At 41.3% G+C, this 16,675-nt stretch overlaps 1 protein-coding gene and 1 pseudogene across 4 annotated transcripts in view; one reads left to right on the top strand and one right to left on the bottom strand.

The window, feature by feature from the left end:
* LOC133502193 (synaptotagmin-7-like) overlaps positions 1–16,675 on the top strand; it is a 40,513-nt gene that overhangs the window by 6,080 nt on the left and 17,758 nt on the right. For 3 of the 4 annotated variants that reach the window (XR_009795388.1, XM_061822708.1, XM_061822706.1), the window contains 3 exons: positions 1,270–1,401; positions 13,217–13,319; positions 15,360–15,627. Coding sequence is in view for 3 of the 4 variants with exons in the window: in XM_061822708.1 (XP_061678692.1) it covers positions 1,270–1,401; positions 13,217–13,319; positions 15,360–15,627 (503 nt within the window). In the remaining variant the exon portion in view is untranslated. The remainder of the gene's footprint in view (positions 1–1,269; positions 1,402–13,216; positions 13,320–15,359; positions 15,628–16,675) is intronic. The other variant, XM_061822707.1, reaches the window with a different exon arrangement.
* On the bottom strand, positions 16,359–16,477 carry LOC133502810 (5S ribosomal RNA; annotated as a pseudogene).

Raw genomic sequence — 16,675 nt, 5'->3', positions numbered from 1 at the left:
CGTGTGACAGGCGGCGGCGAGCGATGAGGAGACAGCATGGTTAAGACTGAGGTTGGGGATTTGTGGGAGGAAGTGTGGCTGAATAGTGAAGTGGAAGGAGTGCAGCACGGCGGGCGAGGGAGCAGTGACCCAGAAAGCGGTGACACACTGCGAGCACCTCTAGACACTTTGTCGCTCAAATAGAAACAATTAGTCCAGATCCTTGTAATGAGGCTTAATTCAATTCCAACCCTGGCCAAAGTCGACAGCAGCCATGTTGCTTGGAGGACATGTTTGGCGGAGATGTGTGCCTCTTTGTAATGTGTTGAATATCACATTGGTTAACAAGCATTAAGTATTCTCTCACTGTTTTCCTTAATGAGTTCATGTCTGTGATGTAAGAACTACATAGGTTTTCTGACGCTTTTTAGGGCTTTAATTCCGCGCCAAGAAGGCAATTTTATTCCTTATCACTGAGGAAAATTACTTTTTCACAGCATATTAATTTGACATTTTTTTCCTCAAGTTTTCAGTGAATATTTCTTGAATACAAATGACAAATCGGTGGTGGTATGCAGGAGGTCTTTGACTTTTAATTATTCTGTTGACTGTCTGTAATTCCTAAAATGCATTCCGAAGCCCCCCGGAGGTCAGATGAAGTACAATACATGGGTGCAACCAACAGAGAGGTGCTGTTGACTATCTCAACTCGTTTAGCAAAAGTACAAAAAGATGTCATCGATGTTCTTGCACTACAGCAACTCCTCCGCCCAGCATTATTGTACTCAATGGAACCCTGCCATGAAAACAGGAGTTTAGAATATTACGGGGTAACGTCTCCCATCGCAGTGAACTAATATTTTAGTTGGTAGTTGACTGTTAATGTTCCCTGTAGCCCATCAAGTAAATTTAGTCAACCCACATCACTCGGTTAGTCTCAGCAGAGCTCTGCCATTTAATTTTTCATTTTGGTTTTGTCGCAGGTTCGTTAATATCCTTCCCTGGAAAAAGTGTTACTGTTTTGTCATGCTGCTAAGTTTCTTTTCAATGACCTTTTCTTTATAATGGGTTCTTGTTCCTTCTTAGAAGCTCCTGAAAGTTCCTGTCTCACTGCCGTTGTCTGTCCTCACCTTAATTCCTCTTCTCTTCTCCCCCTGCCCCCCCACCCCACGTGCACCACACTTTGTGTGTGCTCGATTTCTCGACACTTTGCACCTGTTCTCCTTTCTCTCTCTCTCTTCCCATCTATGTGTCTCTCCCTTATCGGATTTTTGTGTTTTGGGGAGCCAGTGAAGGGAAGCTGGTGGTCCTGTCTTTGGCCATCGGTGTGGCCGAGCAAGATGACTTTGCCAATATCCCTGACCTGCAAGAAACACAGCAGACAGTCCCAGCAGCCAGTCAGGAGCCCCCCCTCGAGAAGAGGTACCAGATAATGTATGAGAGTATGTGAGTGTGTGTTTGAGGCGGAGTGAAAACGACGGCAAATGAACGAATAGGAAGGGTATGATTTCGGAGAACGAGCTTAGAGAGGATTTCAGCAGCAAGGTAGAAGAGAGTAGTTTTGTCTAGTGTAGATAGTCACGGCACTTAAATGCTTTGTTATAAAAGACTGTAGCTTAAATAACACGGCAAAAATACATTGGAATAGAAAGATGATGGGGCAACCACACATGGGCAAAACGATGTCTGCAATTTTGAAATGAGTAAAATAGGCAAAACATTTTGAACATTAGCTGGAAAAGCAATAATGAAGTCATACATCAAAACGAGCGTGGCGATCATTTGCACCGACACATTCTAGCTAATCAAATAAAACAGTTTTCTCAAAACAGTAATTTAAAAAAAAAAAAATCGGGGACGATAATAATCTCCTGTATCACAATGACATTCTCCTCCACGCAGTCATCACCTTTTTCATTTCACTCCTGCCACCCGTACAGTTATCACATTTCCTTTGTATTTGCTCGCTTTTAAAATTCCGGTCCTTTTTTTTTTTTTTTTTCCTCCCTCATGCTCATTAGCTGCCTTCAATCACCCTCTGCTGCTCTGAGAGTCCCGTCTCTGTAGCTCCACCAAGGGCCCAGAGAACCTTCTCATTATTCCACAACATGTTCGTCGCTTACATAAATATGCTGCTAAAAATAAACCCTTTCCTTGCCTGCCACCCTACACACCAGAAGCCAAAAGATTTCCACTCATCTATCCCCCAAAATAATTGGAATTTCGCCTTGTGGGAAGAGGTGTTGGACGGAAACATTTCAAGCATTACAAATTACAACAGTGGTTTGTTCTTGAGAAACAAAACGCTCAAAGCCCACCGTGCATGTGTTGCGCATGAATATGGTTCAGGTTTACAGGAGTTGTAGCACCTCGAACCGCGGTGAAAGACAATAATTCCCATACGCAGTCCGTTTGATTTCTTCCACTGGTCTAATAGCTTTTTTTAACCTAATTTCTGATTCCGTAATAAATTAGACGATTTGGATATACACGATGTGACATGCGTACCTTCAAATGCGATAGGAGGGTGAACAAATTTTGATTCATCACGTCAATTATGTCTCACTCGCAGGTGTTTCATCAGCGTGAGAGGCAGAAGACATGAAACTTGAGCTCTATTACAAGTCATAGCTCTTTTTATCATTTACGCAGCTAGGTATGACAAAATGATGGTCATCTGCTACTGAAAAAAGAAAACATCCTAACATCTGCAAATGATTTTAGCAAAAGGAAAGCAGTTTCCTATAATAAAATAAAAACTATAACTACAGTGGTTCCTTGAGATATGAATGACCCTACTTATGAGGGTTTTTTTTTTTTTTTAGATACAACCAGTTATTTGGCTTTTTTTTTGTTTTGTTTTGCTTTGAAATATGACCACTGTAAGGTGAACATGGTGCTTGACTAGTTAGAGCGTCTACATCACAGGTTTGAGTATTGGGGTTCAAATCCCGGCCCTGTCTGTGCGGAGTTTGCATGCTCTCCCTGTGCTTGCGTACGTTTTCTCCGTCCGCTCCGGTTTCCTCCCACATCCCAAAAACATTTATGGTAGATTAACTGAAGACTCTAAATTGCCCTTAGGTGTGAATGTGAGTGTGACTGGTTGTTTGTCTCTGTGTGCCCTGCGATTGGCAGGCAACCAGTTCGGGGTGTACGCCGCCTCCTGCCCGAGGACAGCTGGGATAGGCTCCAGCACTCCCACGACCTTCGTGAGGATAAGCAGCTCAGAAAATGGATGGGCGATCACTGTATGATGGCAGTGAACTCAACTCTCTTCACAATAAGCAGCACTTTGGCAAATAGTGAACATAGAAAATGGCTTCGAGCTGTTAAATGCCACTCGCAGTTGAGGTCTACTATCAAACTAACTGGAGAAGTAGGAGGATTACATTTTGTGGATTTTAAAACAACTGCGTGGCTTAGCCTTTAGCGGTCTACCTCACTGCTAATGCTGACACATAATTTGAAAGTCCTATATCTAGTAACCATTTAAATCACAGATTTTTGACACATATTGTGCAGCAACACATTTAGACATTGAACATAATCGTACTCACAGCCATATAGTCTGTATTCTCTGCAAGGGGGTGAGATGATCTAAGAGGAGCTGAGATGTCTATGTACAGGAAATATTTCAAATTCAATTTAGTCGCAGCTCACACTGTAGTTATGGTTTTCCCTAAATGGGCCATTATGACTGTGAAACAATTTAAATGTACAAGTGCCTCATTATATAGAGTATACGCAAAGAAAGACGGATGAATAGTTTTGAAATAAAAAATCAAGTAAGGGCAAGGAAAAAAAAAGTTCAACTATTCAAATGTTTTTTTTTTTTTAACAGAAGAATTGTTCCTGTTAATTCATGTCATTATTGTATGTTTTTGATGACGTACAATATTATGGAGTGTTGTATATCTCATTGAAAAAACACATTCCAAGTTGTTTTGTATGCGGTTGTACCGGATTAGCGACATTTCCATTCATTTTATTGTGGAAAGATGATTTGAGACAGGGAGGGAAAGGGATTTGAGTTATGTCTCTGGTCACAAAACAAATTATATTCATGTCAAGGCACCACTGTACATGCACAACTTGGCCAAGGCGTTTTTGCTTGGAGTTAATTTAACACTGCAAGCATGAAAGTGTCTTTTGTGTCGGAATACCTCTTTTATGAACAACAAGGCTCTGTTGCGCGGGCTTAGTATGAAACTCAGCCACAGAGAATTACCCTTTTCTGCCATTTCCTGCATATTACGTCTGACTTCTCCAGCTATTGTGCTCACCTGGAAACCTTCTTTAATAGCTTGTGAAATCCACTAATAGGACCAACAAAAGGCAGGCGCTGCAAGGCTGCTCTGTGCTCCAGCAGGCTCAACTGCTCACCTTGATTAGCTGTGATTGAGTGGGTGTAGATTAACCCGAGGTTCATGTAATTTCTTGAAAATAGAATAAAATAGGTAAAGGAGGGCGCCACGGTGGAGCGTTGGACTCACAGTTTTGAGGACCGGCGTTCAAATCCCGGCCCCGCCTGTGTAAAGCATGCATGTTCTACCCGTGCCTGCATGGGTTCTCTCCGGGCATTCCGGTTTCCTCCCACATCCCCAAAAACATTCATTCATTGGGGACTATAAACCAAGGCTGTCAAACTCAAACTCAAATTCACGGCGGGCCCAAATTTTAAATTGAACAAAGCCGCGGGCCAAGGTTGAACAAATGACCCTGTTAATATGGAACCAAACAAGTTTTGATTTAACAATGAATACTGAACAAGCAAGGCTTATACAACATAAAAGTACGGGCGTGCAAAATCGAGTTGCTAATAACACTACTAATAATAACAATTGTGGTAATAATAATTATAATGAAAAAAAACTCATCAATGGCATATTAAATAAAATTTAAAAAAAATGTAATGCCTCCTTTCTGTTTACAGTCTTCTGAGATAAATGTCAAAATTAGCTTCTTACACAGGCTAATAAATTTGAAAATTAAAAAAAAAAAAAACCTATGAATAAATCGACCACTCAGGCCTTAATTCTAAATTGCCTCGCGGGCCAAATATAATTGACCCCTCCGTACAAGGCACTTAACCACGCCTCCTGAAGTGACGTCACGCCACGTGCGCTGACGTAAGACAAACAGTAAAAATGGCAAATACAATACAATACATTCTGAACTGAGACAGACTCCATGCTTTTGATTTCATTCAAATCAACGATATATTATAGATTCTAAATACAATACATTCTTAACTGAGAGAGACGCCATGCTTCTGATTTCATTCAATCATTCACACGTAGCAATGTTATGCTAGCGGAGAACGTCTCATTCATTAATACGAGACGTGTATTAAAAATAAAATTTAGGGCATATCTTCGTGCAAACACAGTCTGGTTAAGCTTCTGGCCGCGAGCCAGCAAGAAATCAATACGTTTGTGCAGTCCGATCATCGCTAAATATCGCTCAACAAAGAATAAGTGTGTCAATCGTTCACACGTAGCAGTGTTATGCTAGCGATGAACGTCTCATTCATTTATACGAGACGTGGATTAAAAATCAAATTTAGGGCATATCTTTGTGCAAACACAGTCTGGTTAAGCTTCTGGCCGCGAGCCAGCAAGAAATCAATACGTTTGTGCAGTCCGATCATCGCTAAATATCGCTCAACAAAGAATAAGTGTGTCAATCATTCACACGTAGCAGTGTTATGCTAGCGGAGAACGTCTCATTTATTTATACGAGACGTGTATTAAAAATCAAATTTATGGCATATCTTCGTGCAAACACAGTCTGGTTAAGCTTCGGTCGGGAGCCAGCAAGAAGTCAATACGTTTGTGCAGTCTGATCATCGCCAAATATCGCTCAACAAAGAATAAGTGTGTCAATCGTTCACACGCAGCTGTGTTATGCTAGCGAAGAACTTCAAATTCATTTATACGAGACATGTATTGAAAATCAAATATAGGGCATACCTTCGTGCAAACATATGTGTTCCGGTTGATATTCGATGGATTTAGTTGATGATGCGGTCTTCCACAAAGTTTGATCCATCAAAGGCATTTTTCGTACTGGGTCTACAGTTTTGGAAAGGGTACGAATGGAACTCCACCAACTAGCCTTTCAGGATACCTGTCGTCACTATTACAAAGTCCGTGACTACACCTCTTAACCATATTTTTTGTTAAATAACCCAAATACGCGATAAAACGCTAACTAAACCTATAATGGACCATGCAATGTTGTCTGAGAAAATGGCGGGAGCAAAAACGGGCTTTGGTTTATGCAGATATCTGGCCTCTGATTGGTCAGTGACGCGGATTGCGCAATATCCACGGAGGGGTCAATTACACCAGAGTACACGCCAAAGTTTGACACCTCTGCTATAAACTGCCCGTAGGTATGATTGTGAGCACAACTGTTGTCTGTCTCTATGTTCTTTGGGATTGCAACCAGTTCAGGGTGTACCCCGTCTCCTGCCCGATTACAGCTGGGTTTGGCTCCAGCGATCCCACGAGCCTCGTGAGGATAAGCAGCTGTGAAAAGCAAAAGAGTATTGAAAGATTAAATGTCGTAACCTTTTGCCTTCAACTCTGCTGCATACTAATTCCACCAACCGCCCTATTGTTTTCTTATCTATTGATAATTTTACAAGCTGAGGTGTGAGAATAAGGGATTTAGCCACATTTTCATGAGACGCTAAATACAGAGGTTCAAATGAAATATACAGTTTGTTAGCAATGCTCAGGGAAGACTTTCTGGGATTCTGATTCCCCGTAGGGTTAGTGCTGACTTCACAGATGTCCGACTATGATCGAATCGATCAAGCTTTTGGCACACTGCTTTTTCTCATCTGGAAGCTGCCTGGAGCTGGAGACAAAGCAGCACTCACTTTCATCTCGCTTTCTCCATCTCATAAAAACCTGTGTATTTACATCAAAAGTGCCGCTTCATGGGCGCATTTCATCTCCATACACACAAGATGGATACAAGTATTGAGACTTATGGCGTCATAAATGCTGAACGAATGGCCCACAATTCAGAGATAGATTCTTGTAGAAAGTCATTTGAGAAGCCGTGCCATATTTTCTTCTCTGTTTATTTCATGTAAATGCCTGCATGCTTTTTGTCCATTTAGAGACGTTTAGTCAATATAATCATCTACCATCCACAGCCTCAATGTCATGTCTGATACTGACAAATTATCTTCAGAATAAATATTCTGCATTACAGTTGACTTGATAATTGGTTATATGTTAGTTATCTCCTGACAATATGAACCTTGCTTAATAATTAGGAATGCATCTATGTAAGGTATCAAAGTGTCAAATATCAGTATAATTGGCCTTGTACTCTCTCTTCATTGTGTGCGAATGCTTAATTGTTCCTTTGCTGTGCTTGAAAGCCAGCCGAACACGGCATCATCCTCACGATATAGGCTGCGATATTCATTAGGCGCCGTCACTGACCCCTGCGTGTGTGTGCGATCACACAATAAAAATGCGCTAAAAGCGTTCTGCATGACCATGGGTTTATGAGGTGGCGCTCGGACTGACAAACAATGTTCTAGATGTGCTCAAAACATGCTAGAGAAATAAAAAGGGCGTAGCTACGATTGTGGGACAAAATAACAGATGAGTTGAATTGGATTGGAGATTGGTGTGTTGCTCAGATTGGGGCCAAGCATGCTGAGATATTTATGTCGCAGGCATCTATAGGCTGTTGATCTGAGAAAGCTTAATTAAAATGTTAGTGGCTTGTTAATGCCCCATTGGTCATTACTCATGCAATTCTTTTGCGATTCAGTGGACATATACAGTACACACTCCTCCAGTGCAGCTATAAAGAGAAGCCGCGTTCCCCACGAGCTTTGAATCTAGATGCCCGTGTTAGCTGCGAGTCAATCGCCCAATGAAGATGGCGGTTCGGGACGGAGGAGGCGGGATGTATACATTAACATTCAATCCGCTTGCCTGTGGCCTTTCAATTATTCAACCGTGGAGGTTGCATCATTTTGTGTAAGCCAGCGGAGACGTTGCTTGTTTTAGAATACATGTGGGAGATATTAACAGATATAGATGCAGATTTGCAAGCCTGAAAGATAGCATGCACTCTGAGCGTCTGTTTATTGCTAAGTGCTCCATATAATCTATATTTTTTATGAGATGAGATTACTTACTCTATGGATGTGAATAGCAAAATCACCCAAGGCATATGGAAGTTGTGACCTATATCATAAAACCATTAAATATACTGTATATGCATTTAATATATGTCGTGTGAATTGATCACACTTTACCTTGCTGCTCTGGTACTATGTCAGTACCTGTCAGTGGGTCTTTTCGGGCCAAGCAAATGACTTTTCTCTTTAGGCACTCTGCTTAGGTTGGGCCTGAATGACCAACCTACCTATTACCAAACCGAGCCAGATGTCAAAACGACTTACAAATCGATTGACTGCTTTCTTATATTCATGTAGCAGCTTCCTTCCAACTGATTAACCGGATATTTGCATTTTTCTACTGTTGCAAAGTCGTGACCTACCTTCAGAGAAGTTTAAAACAAAGAAATTGTTTTGCTCGAAAATAGCCTCTGAATACACATGTGCCATTAATGCCTTCCAACCTCACCCGCCAGAAACAACAATTTCTGTAATGTTTTTAGTAGGATAAATGGCTAAAATATACAGTAAAATATTGGAATCCGTTAAAAAACATGAATGATATAATTAAATTAAAAACAAATGAAGTAGATTTTGCACCAGTTTTTTTTAAACAGTTAATTCTCATTTTGGTGTTCCCACCTTGGCCACTAATGGGGCATATAATAGTCATACATAGACAAAGAAAGAACAATGTGGGTTTAATTCTTCTGTATCCACATTGTCGCTTTTCTTACTGACTAAATAAGATGCGGTGTCTTTTTTTTTCCACTGAGGTTAAAGAAGTTTCATGAGTACTATATTGTGATATTGTCGATCTAAGATGGGCCGCGCCACTGTTTGTGTTCAAATATCTGTTTAAAGGGTACTAGAACCACAACTATTGATACAAATCGTTAGCGTGTCAATGCCAAGGCTAGCATAAAGCTAGTGGGGTGTTGTTTGGTTAAAAAACATCAAGTCAGGTGAATGGTATCTCAAAGCACCACTGTACTTGAGTTTTGTGACAGAATTTGGTACGCCTCTTTAACGTAAAACTCAGATTAGGGATATCGGGACATGTAATTTTTTTTACAAGCTGTCCGTGACCTCGCCAAAATGGAACCGTGACCCAGTTTTGTGTACCTGACACAACAGCTGAGACTCACTGCTCTACGCATCTGCCCGTTATGAGGGCTTGACAATGGCACAATAGGCGGAAGGTACAAGGCTTTACACGTGCTCCTGCAATAAATGGAGGGAGGGGTCGGGGGCGAACAATTAGGAGCTTTAAAACGGGATTCTACCATGTCCTATCTCACAACGGTTTGCTAGTTTGTTGCTGCCTTCACCTCAGAGTTAAATTTTCCATTTGAATCTGCACAGCATCAAAACATTTACAGGAGTTGCTATATGGTTGCCTTTTTAGTGGACCTTTAAAAAAAAAAAAAGTGATCCATTCTAAAAATCGTTTAAGGAGCATTTCAAGAGTAAAAGTCGAAATTGAGTATTGGGAGGCAATAAGAGGAAGTGGTGAACTGTATTGTCATTGATTGGCTGGGCAATTAGCTTTGAGGAATCTGATCATATCAAAAAACTGATTTTAAAAATTGTGCGAGGACCTCATTCTCCGTGAATGAGGCAGACACACAGATGGCAACAGTTAGTGGCTCCCAAGTTGCCTCGTCTTGAAAAAGGGTTTCAGCAAATGTTACCATTTAAGTCACGTTTCCAACCTTGGCACGCAGGCAGCAATTAGTTGACAGTGAACGCATCTCGGTTTTGATATGCATTGGTGGTCCAGCAGCAGGATGACTGGCTGAACGAACGTTCACGCGGATGATGAATTATGCGACCCCAGACTTAGTTGTGACTGTGTGATCTTGGGGATTGGCCTCGATGCGTAGATGGGTTGGGGTAGCTCTGAGATTGAACTACATCGTCACAGGTCTCGGGTGTGTTTGAGTGTGTCTTGTTTGCAGGGGTTGGGGAGGGAAAAGGAAGGGCTGGGTTGGGCTCTCTTTCTCGCGTCTCTCTCCAGCCTTGAAGTGGAGTGTCTTTCCCCCTACCCCCCAACCCCTCTTCGAGCTGCTGGCCCTCAGTCAGGTAACAAAACAGGATAGTATCACAGGACGGTGAAACCCACAGTGGCCCCGCCTGCCTCCACATTTGTGTTTGTGTGAAAGTGTGTGTCCGCGAGGCTCTCACCCGTACCTGTCATATATCCTAAACTCTTTGTTCCCATTGTGCTTGCCTGTTTGCTGCACCCTTTTTTTAATACACCTGCCCTGTGCCCACTCCCAACTGACTCACGCACACCCTAAATCCCAGTATGTATGATCTATGTTTCGAAAAGCCGTTGCTATGCCAACAGCCCACTTTCTGAGCCGCAGGAGAATCTGATCTGAACTCGAGTCGACTCTGCCTTCTACTGGCTCCTGTAGGAAACTGCAGACTTTAACGCATCAAGAAGATCTCCATCCATCAAGCCCCATGGGGTCAGACCTAAATGCCTCGGCGAGTCGATTCATGGATTTTTAGGGAGATTAGATAAACCTAAAACCAATCCTCCTTTGAATTCCCAATACACTATATAAGACCTGGAGGGACAGAAGTATTTCCTGCTACAAATGTGCTCCACCAGCCACTTTGTTAAAAGAACCAGGAGGCAGGACTGGAAGAGTGGACCACCTGAGGTGCTGTAAAGAAGCCATTGGCGTGGTTACAGGAGCTCCTACCCGAGAACGCAATGAACCCCTGAGTGAAGGATGAAGGAGAATGAATAATTGAGGATGTTCGCTCCCCCATCGACACGGAGGAGGGGAGGTGCTTTGCTTTACTCTAAATCCTAAGCATCATCTTCTGCTTCAGAGCTCCTTTGAACTAAGTCTCGGATTGTGGTTTAGAGCTCGAGATGCCTTTTCCTCCCCCCTTTAACCTGTTGCCTGCAGTTTTTCAAAAAAAGAAAACAATGCCTCTGAAAATGGAATGACCTCCCTTGGCAACTAAAACGACTAACAGCAATTGATGAATATTCCCCTTTCCTCCTGCAATTGGTTAAGATCCCTCTCACCCCCCCCCTCCCCATCCCCCCTTTATTGCTCTAATTCCTTTCTTGGTTGAAGTGATCATGTGCTTGTCCCGTTTGCTCGCATTTTCTGTCTGTCCTTTTGTCAGTATACCTCCTCCAGTTCTGTCTTTGTGTCTGCAAAAACAATGCACACATGAACGCATTTAACGTCTCCAAATTTGGTGTTCAGCTAAAATCGAACTATAGCCATGGCGCATTTTGAATTTCAAAACAACTTGACAGATGCTGGCCAGACAGACAGACTTGTTGATGGGCTATTTGTTCCCTGCCTGTCCAAGGCATTGCCCTCACTCTCAAGAGTGACACCCACGTGCATATATCGTATATGCACATGTAGCCAATGCCACTTTGTGCTTTGGCCCTTGTGATCCCAGTCCTCACTTTTAGAGTGTTGCTAAATGGTTGGGAAATTAGACGAGCGCAAAGTTTCATTTCAAGCAACGCCCGCTTTTGTAACACTCTAAATGTGCATTTTTCCTGTCTTTATTTATTTTTTTGGAATCAAAGTATGTCTCCTTTGATATCTTTTCTATTCTACAGCTTACGTCCCTTTCATATTTACCCCATGATTAGTACTCATTCTGTATTTTTATTTATTTATTTTGCTGATGATCAATTGTATTTATTGTCCTTTTCTTTACGGTTCTCTCCCTTCAGCATGTGTTTCCTTTTGTTTACTGTTAGATAGATTGTGTTTGCGGAGATTTTTATTTTTCTTATTCTTTGATACTTATCAGACTGACCAAACTAAGCCTCTCTTGTGTTTCCAGGCTTTCCTTCTTTCATTCCCTATCTTTTCTTGCAGCTCACTTTTTTTCTCTCTAATGTGGTGTTTGTAACAATCTGTTTTTTTGGTTTTGTTTTTGTGACATCACTGTTCATGCTATTAATACTTGCTATCTCTTCTAATACAGACAAATGTTTCTCTGCTTGCTTTTGTCTTACACTCCTTGTTGGGCCTTCTATCTTATCTACATTATGATTTCTGTCGAGTTTGTGTCTTCAAACTTCTGCATTCTCTTTTTTGCTTTCTCTTTTTGGCTTTTCTCTGTGGTTCCTCTCTATTGTTAATTTATTACCTAACCGCCCTTTGGTGTTTAAGCCTTTCCATATATGGAGTGCTGTCTTCCAAAGTGTCGCAATTTATTGTTTAGGACGTTTGGATGTTTGTATTAAATTCTATGACCATGCTTTCTTTAATTTCATATCAACTATCTTAATTGTATTGCCTTTTTTTCAAATTTGTTTTCATTCTGCACATCTTTTTCATGGTTATGAATTCAGAGGTGTTTCTGCTACAGAGTTAATTCTGTCTAAATGTTTTTCTACAATCCGTATTTGAAGGAGCAGGTGTTGGAAATGATCCATTTTTACATAGCAGTTCTGCGAGATCTCTTTTTTTTGGGGAGGGTTAAAGTCTTTAAATGTTTTTTTTTTTTCTCTCAAAAGACTAGATTTAAACACACACGTCACAAAACAGCCACTTTTTGGTGTAAATGATTATGTTGTGTGTTTGTGGTAATGTCTTCTTTGTTCTATGTGTCATTTATATGTGGGTGTCTTGTCCATGTCCTCCCAGGGAACTAACGGTTGGCTAACGAACCGGTTCAATGAGTCCAAATTTAGTGCCTCATTTGTCATTGAAGCATTTGTTTACTTACTGGAGGTAACTTTCTGTTGGATGTTTGCCACACCGAACATATGTACACTCATTTCAGATTTCAAGTTCCATCAAATGCGACGCCACACATCAAATGTCCTCAGTTCTAGCACCCGTTGTTAATCTGTGGATTTCTTGGCAGATCTGATTTGGCTGTGCTCAAAGAAAGCTAGAGAAAGTACAATCCCGTTTGAAGCGACATCTATCCAAAAACACATTTGGGCTCGATTGGATGTTTCTAATAGGTAGTTTTCATGTGCCAAACAGGTGGAGGTTGGACTCAGACGTTCTCTCTTTCTGGAGACGAGTTTGTGTAGTCCTGTTGGTCAATGTGTGCTTGTGTTTCCAGGGGCAACAAGCCAGCCAACAGTCCCAAAGGCCAACCCCCCGATGCCGACGGCCACTCCTCCGTAACTGACCTGGCTAACTCCCTCACCGGAGACATGGTGATGGTAAGACCAACTCTTTGTACTAATACATCTCTATAGAAGTAAATCATTGTTCTCTAGATTTAGGGGGGCAGTGGCACGGTACTTGGGCGGTACCCTCAAAAATACTGCTATTGTACCCTTCCTACTTTACTTCCACCCCACTCCCCGGCTTCCTTGTTCAAAATTTCTTCCAATTATTACTGTTTATCCCTGATCGTGTCACTAGAGGTTGCACATATTTTTTGGAATGTATTCCAAAAGCCTATGTGGTGTGTCAGAAAGTTCTAGGACCGCTGTCAATAGACGTACAGCAGACATAAATACATACTGTACATACTTCCTGTAGTGCATGAAGCCACGGCAACAGTGGATCATTTTTTTTGCAAGTCACATGTAAGTCTCAAGTCTCTATTATGTACAGAAGCTATATATTTAATATATTTAAAAGCTATATTTATTGTATCAAAACAAATTTGATAAACAACGTTCTAAGATAACTAGGGGGCTGATTATTCTTTTTTTTTTTCTATCTTCAAAGCCAATCATCAGGGGGTGAGGGTGAATTTATTGCCCCTGACATTTAACAGACTACAATTTGCATCCAGTGGTGCTGCAATTAGTAATAATCATGTATAAGAAAATATTTTTGCTTGGTTATAGACCAATTCTAAATACATGAGAAAATGAGATATTTCACCTTCTCGTGATAGACCATTTGGTTTTCTCCTTTAAATAATCAACATTGATTTTCTTCATTTTTTAATTGACATTGTGCATAAAGCAGGAAACTGCATTTTCTTGTCTACACACATTTCTAGTGTGTATCAAAAACATGAGGCAATCTTTTAAAAAATATTGCATATTCATCTTGTTATAAGGCACAATTTTATTTAACCGTGAGTGACGTTGGAACATGTACAAAATATTACATTCAGTGGTGAAGAAAAGGACACAAAGAAGAATCAAGATCTAATATTCCTGTACCATAACAGTACACACACACTTGTACTTAAGCTGTAGAAAGAGAAGCTAGAAACGTGGGTTTCTCAGTGGTCTGGTCAAAGTCGTCAAGTCAATGGGATCAAGTCCACGGGTCTTTGCTGTTTAAGTCCAAGTCGAGTTGCTTGTCTTCCACCATAATGTCAGGTCGAGTCTAAAATCATCAATTTCATGATTGGACTCTGACTCGAGTCCCAGTCACGTGTCTCAAGTGACACGTGACATGTGACACCTCCTCCGCATGGCAGAGAAGGCTGGGGAAGTGCGTTTGATTCCTGTAGGTGGAAAGGGAAAACATGTTCGTAGTTTGGATTTGAAATACTGTATGTGGTTTGTGACACCGGCCATGGAACTTATATTTAGATAAGATAAGGAACTCATAAAGGGTTTCCCAGTAAGATACTGAGCATCACAAATCCTTCAGGGCATTGAAATGTGAAATATTAGCTGTTGAGGATATGAATTATTAATTAGATGTTGTTACAAATCAGCAAATATTTTTTTCTACAGTTCACTAGGAGGTTCATTGTTGAAAAACTATAATAAATCAAAAATGTGAAATACAAGTCGTCTGATTGTAAAATTATTTCCACGATGGTCGCAAACTTTTTCCGTCTCTCTCACTACTAGCCACTCGTGCTTGAGCTGTATCTGCACCATTTGCACAAGTGACAATGTTCCAGAGTATTGCTCTATTAAGTCATTTAAAACTGCTGTACATTGCCAAAGGACTCTGGATAATTTTGATGATTGTCAAAAAATGTATCTGCATTACCACATTACTAGTAACCTTTCATTGGTCAGTGACTTTCCATTCCATTTTTTTGTCTTTGTCTTGTGTATTTTCTGTCAAATGGCCGTTGTCGTACTAAATAAGACAAATTCTTAGTGTGTTTTTCACGTACTTGGCTAATAAAGATGATTCCAATTCAGATAAGCCCTGCAACTAAATGCAACGTCAGTACAGATTTGTCGGGAATAAACACAATTACGTCATAGTGTTTGCTCTCTCATTGTTGCATGTGTTGCTTTCTAAATTTAAAACGCACGCGCCCTTTCCAGCTGTCTCCAGGTTCAGAGGATGACGACGGCGAGGGGCCAATCAGTGAGAAGCTGGGTCGGATCCAGTTCAGTATAGGCTACAGCTTCCAGAACACAACCCTTACTGTCAAAGTTCTCAGGGGCCAGGAGCTGCCGGCCAAGGATTTCTCTGGTACTTCGGATCCCTTCGTCAAAATCTACCTGCTGCCTGATAAGAAGCACAAGCTGGAGACCAAGGTCAAGAGGAAGAACCTCAACCCCCACTGGAATGAAACCTTCCTCTTTGAGGGTGTGTATCATTTTCCTTCACATTTGTAACGATCCACTTATTCCATGACTCAATCAACGGTATAATTACTGGAAGTCACTGTTAGCCTGACCAAATCTTTACACAATTAGCAAATGTTTGCCAAAAATTCTACAACGCCAGTTTACAATTAACAGCAAAGACATTCAATGTGAGGCTAGCTGTGTTTCATATCAGCAAAACTGCAGCTCTACCTTTTTATGTCTGATGGTCATTTTACATCCAGCAAACAGGCTTTGTGATTTAGTAGTTACAAAATTGTCAGTCATGTTCACGCTGCTGTATCGGTGGCAATTTAGTGCAGCGGGCTTGCTGCCTCACACAACAGAGAAGCCGACAGGAGCGTAGGCAGACTCGGAATAGGGAAATCGCAAATGTTCAGATTATGAGGCCAATTTTTTTATGAACAGTTTACTTGGAAGGGAATGCAATGAATTTTTTTCACCTTAGTACCACAGTACCATCTGCCGGATCTGGTGGGGCACTGCCCTACTTCCCTTCCACCTAAAATAGTTTGTGCGCAGATATGGGCAGCTAAAGTACTTGTACATTACGATGCCAACATGTTACCACGGTCTTCTTCTTTTCCTTCCGGCTTGTCCCGTTAGGGGTCGCTGTCGCGTGTCATCTCAGATGAACTCAGATTGGCTTGGAAAGTTTTACGCCGGATGCCCTTCCTGACGCAACCCCTCTGCATTTTAGCCAGGGAGAAAAGCTTACAGCACCTGGTATTCCCAGGCGGTCTCCCATCCAAGTACTAATCAGGGTCAAACCCGCTTAGCTTCCGATATCTGACGAGATCAAGCGTTCTCACGGTAGCATGGCCGTAAGATTGAACTGTATGCTTATATTTTGTATAAATATGTTCCATAACATTTCCACAGAATTATAATTTGGTCTTTCAATAAGAGTAATTTGAGAACACCAGGTGACTTTCAAATTTATGTCAGCTCTAAGTATTACTGAAGAACTACCTTCTGTTTTCCCCAAAAATGTTTCCTTTAATTATTTGTATCTGTCGGAATGCTGT

The sequence above is a fragment of the Syngnathoides biaculeatus genome, chromosome 6 (assembly GCF_019802595.1).
Source record: "Syngnathoides biaculeatus isolate LvHL_M chromosome 6, ASM1980259v1, whole genome shotgun sequence".
NCBI classification, from domain to species: Eukaryota; Metazoa; Chordata; class Actinopteri; order Syngnathiformes; family Syngnathidae; genus Syngnathoides; species Syngnathoides biaculeatus.
Note: the sequence above shows the minus strand (reverse complement) of the source record. Positions and strands in the feature narration are given on the sequence as shown.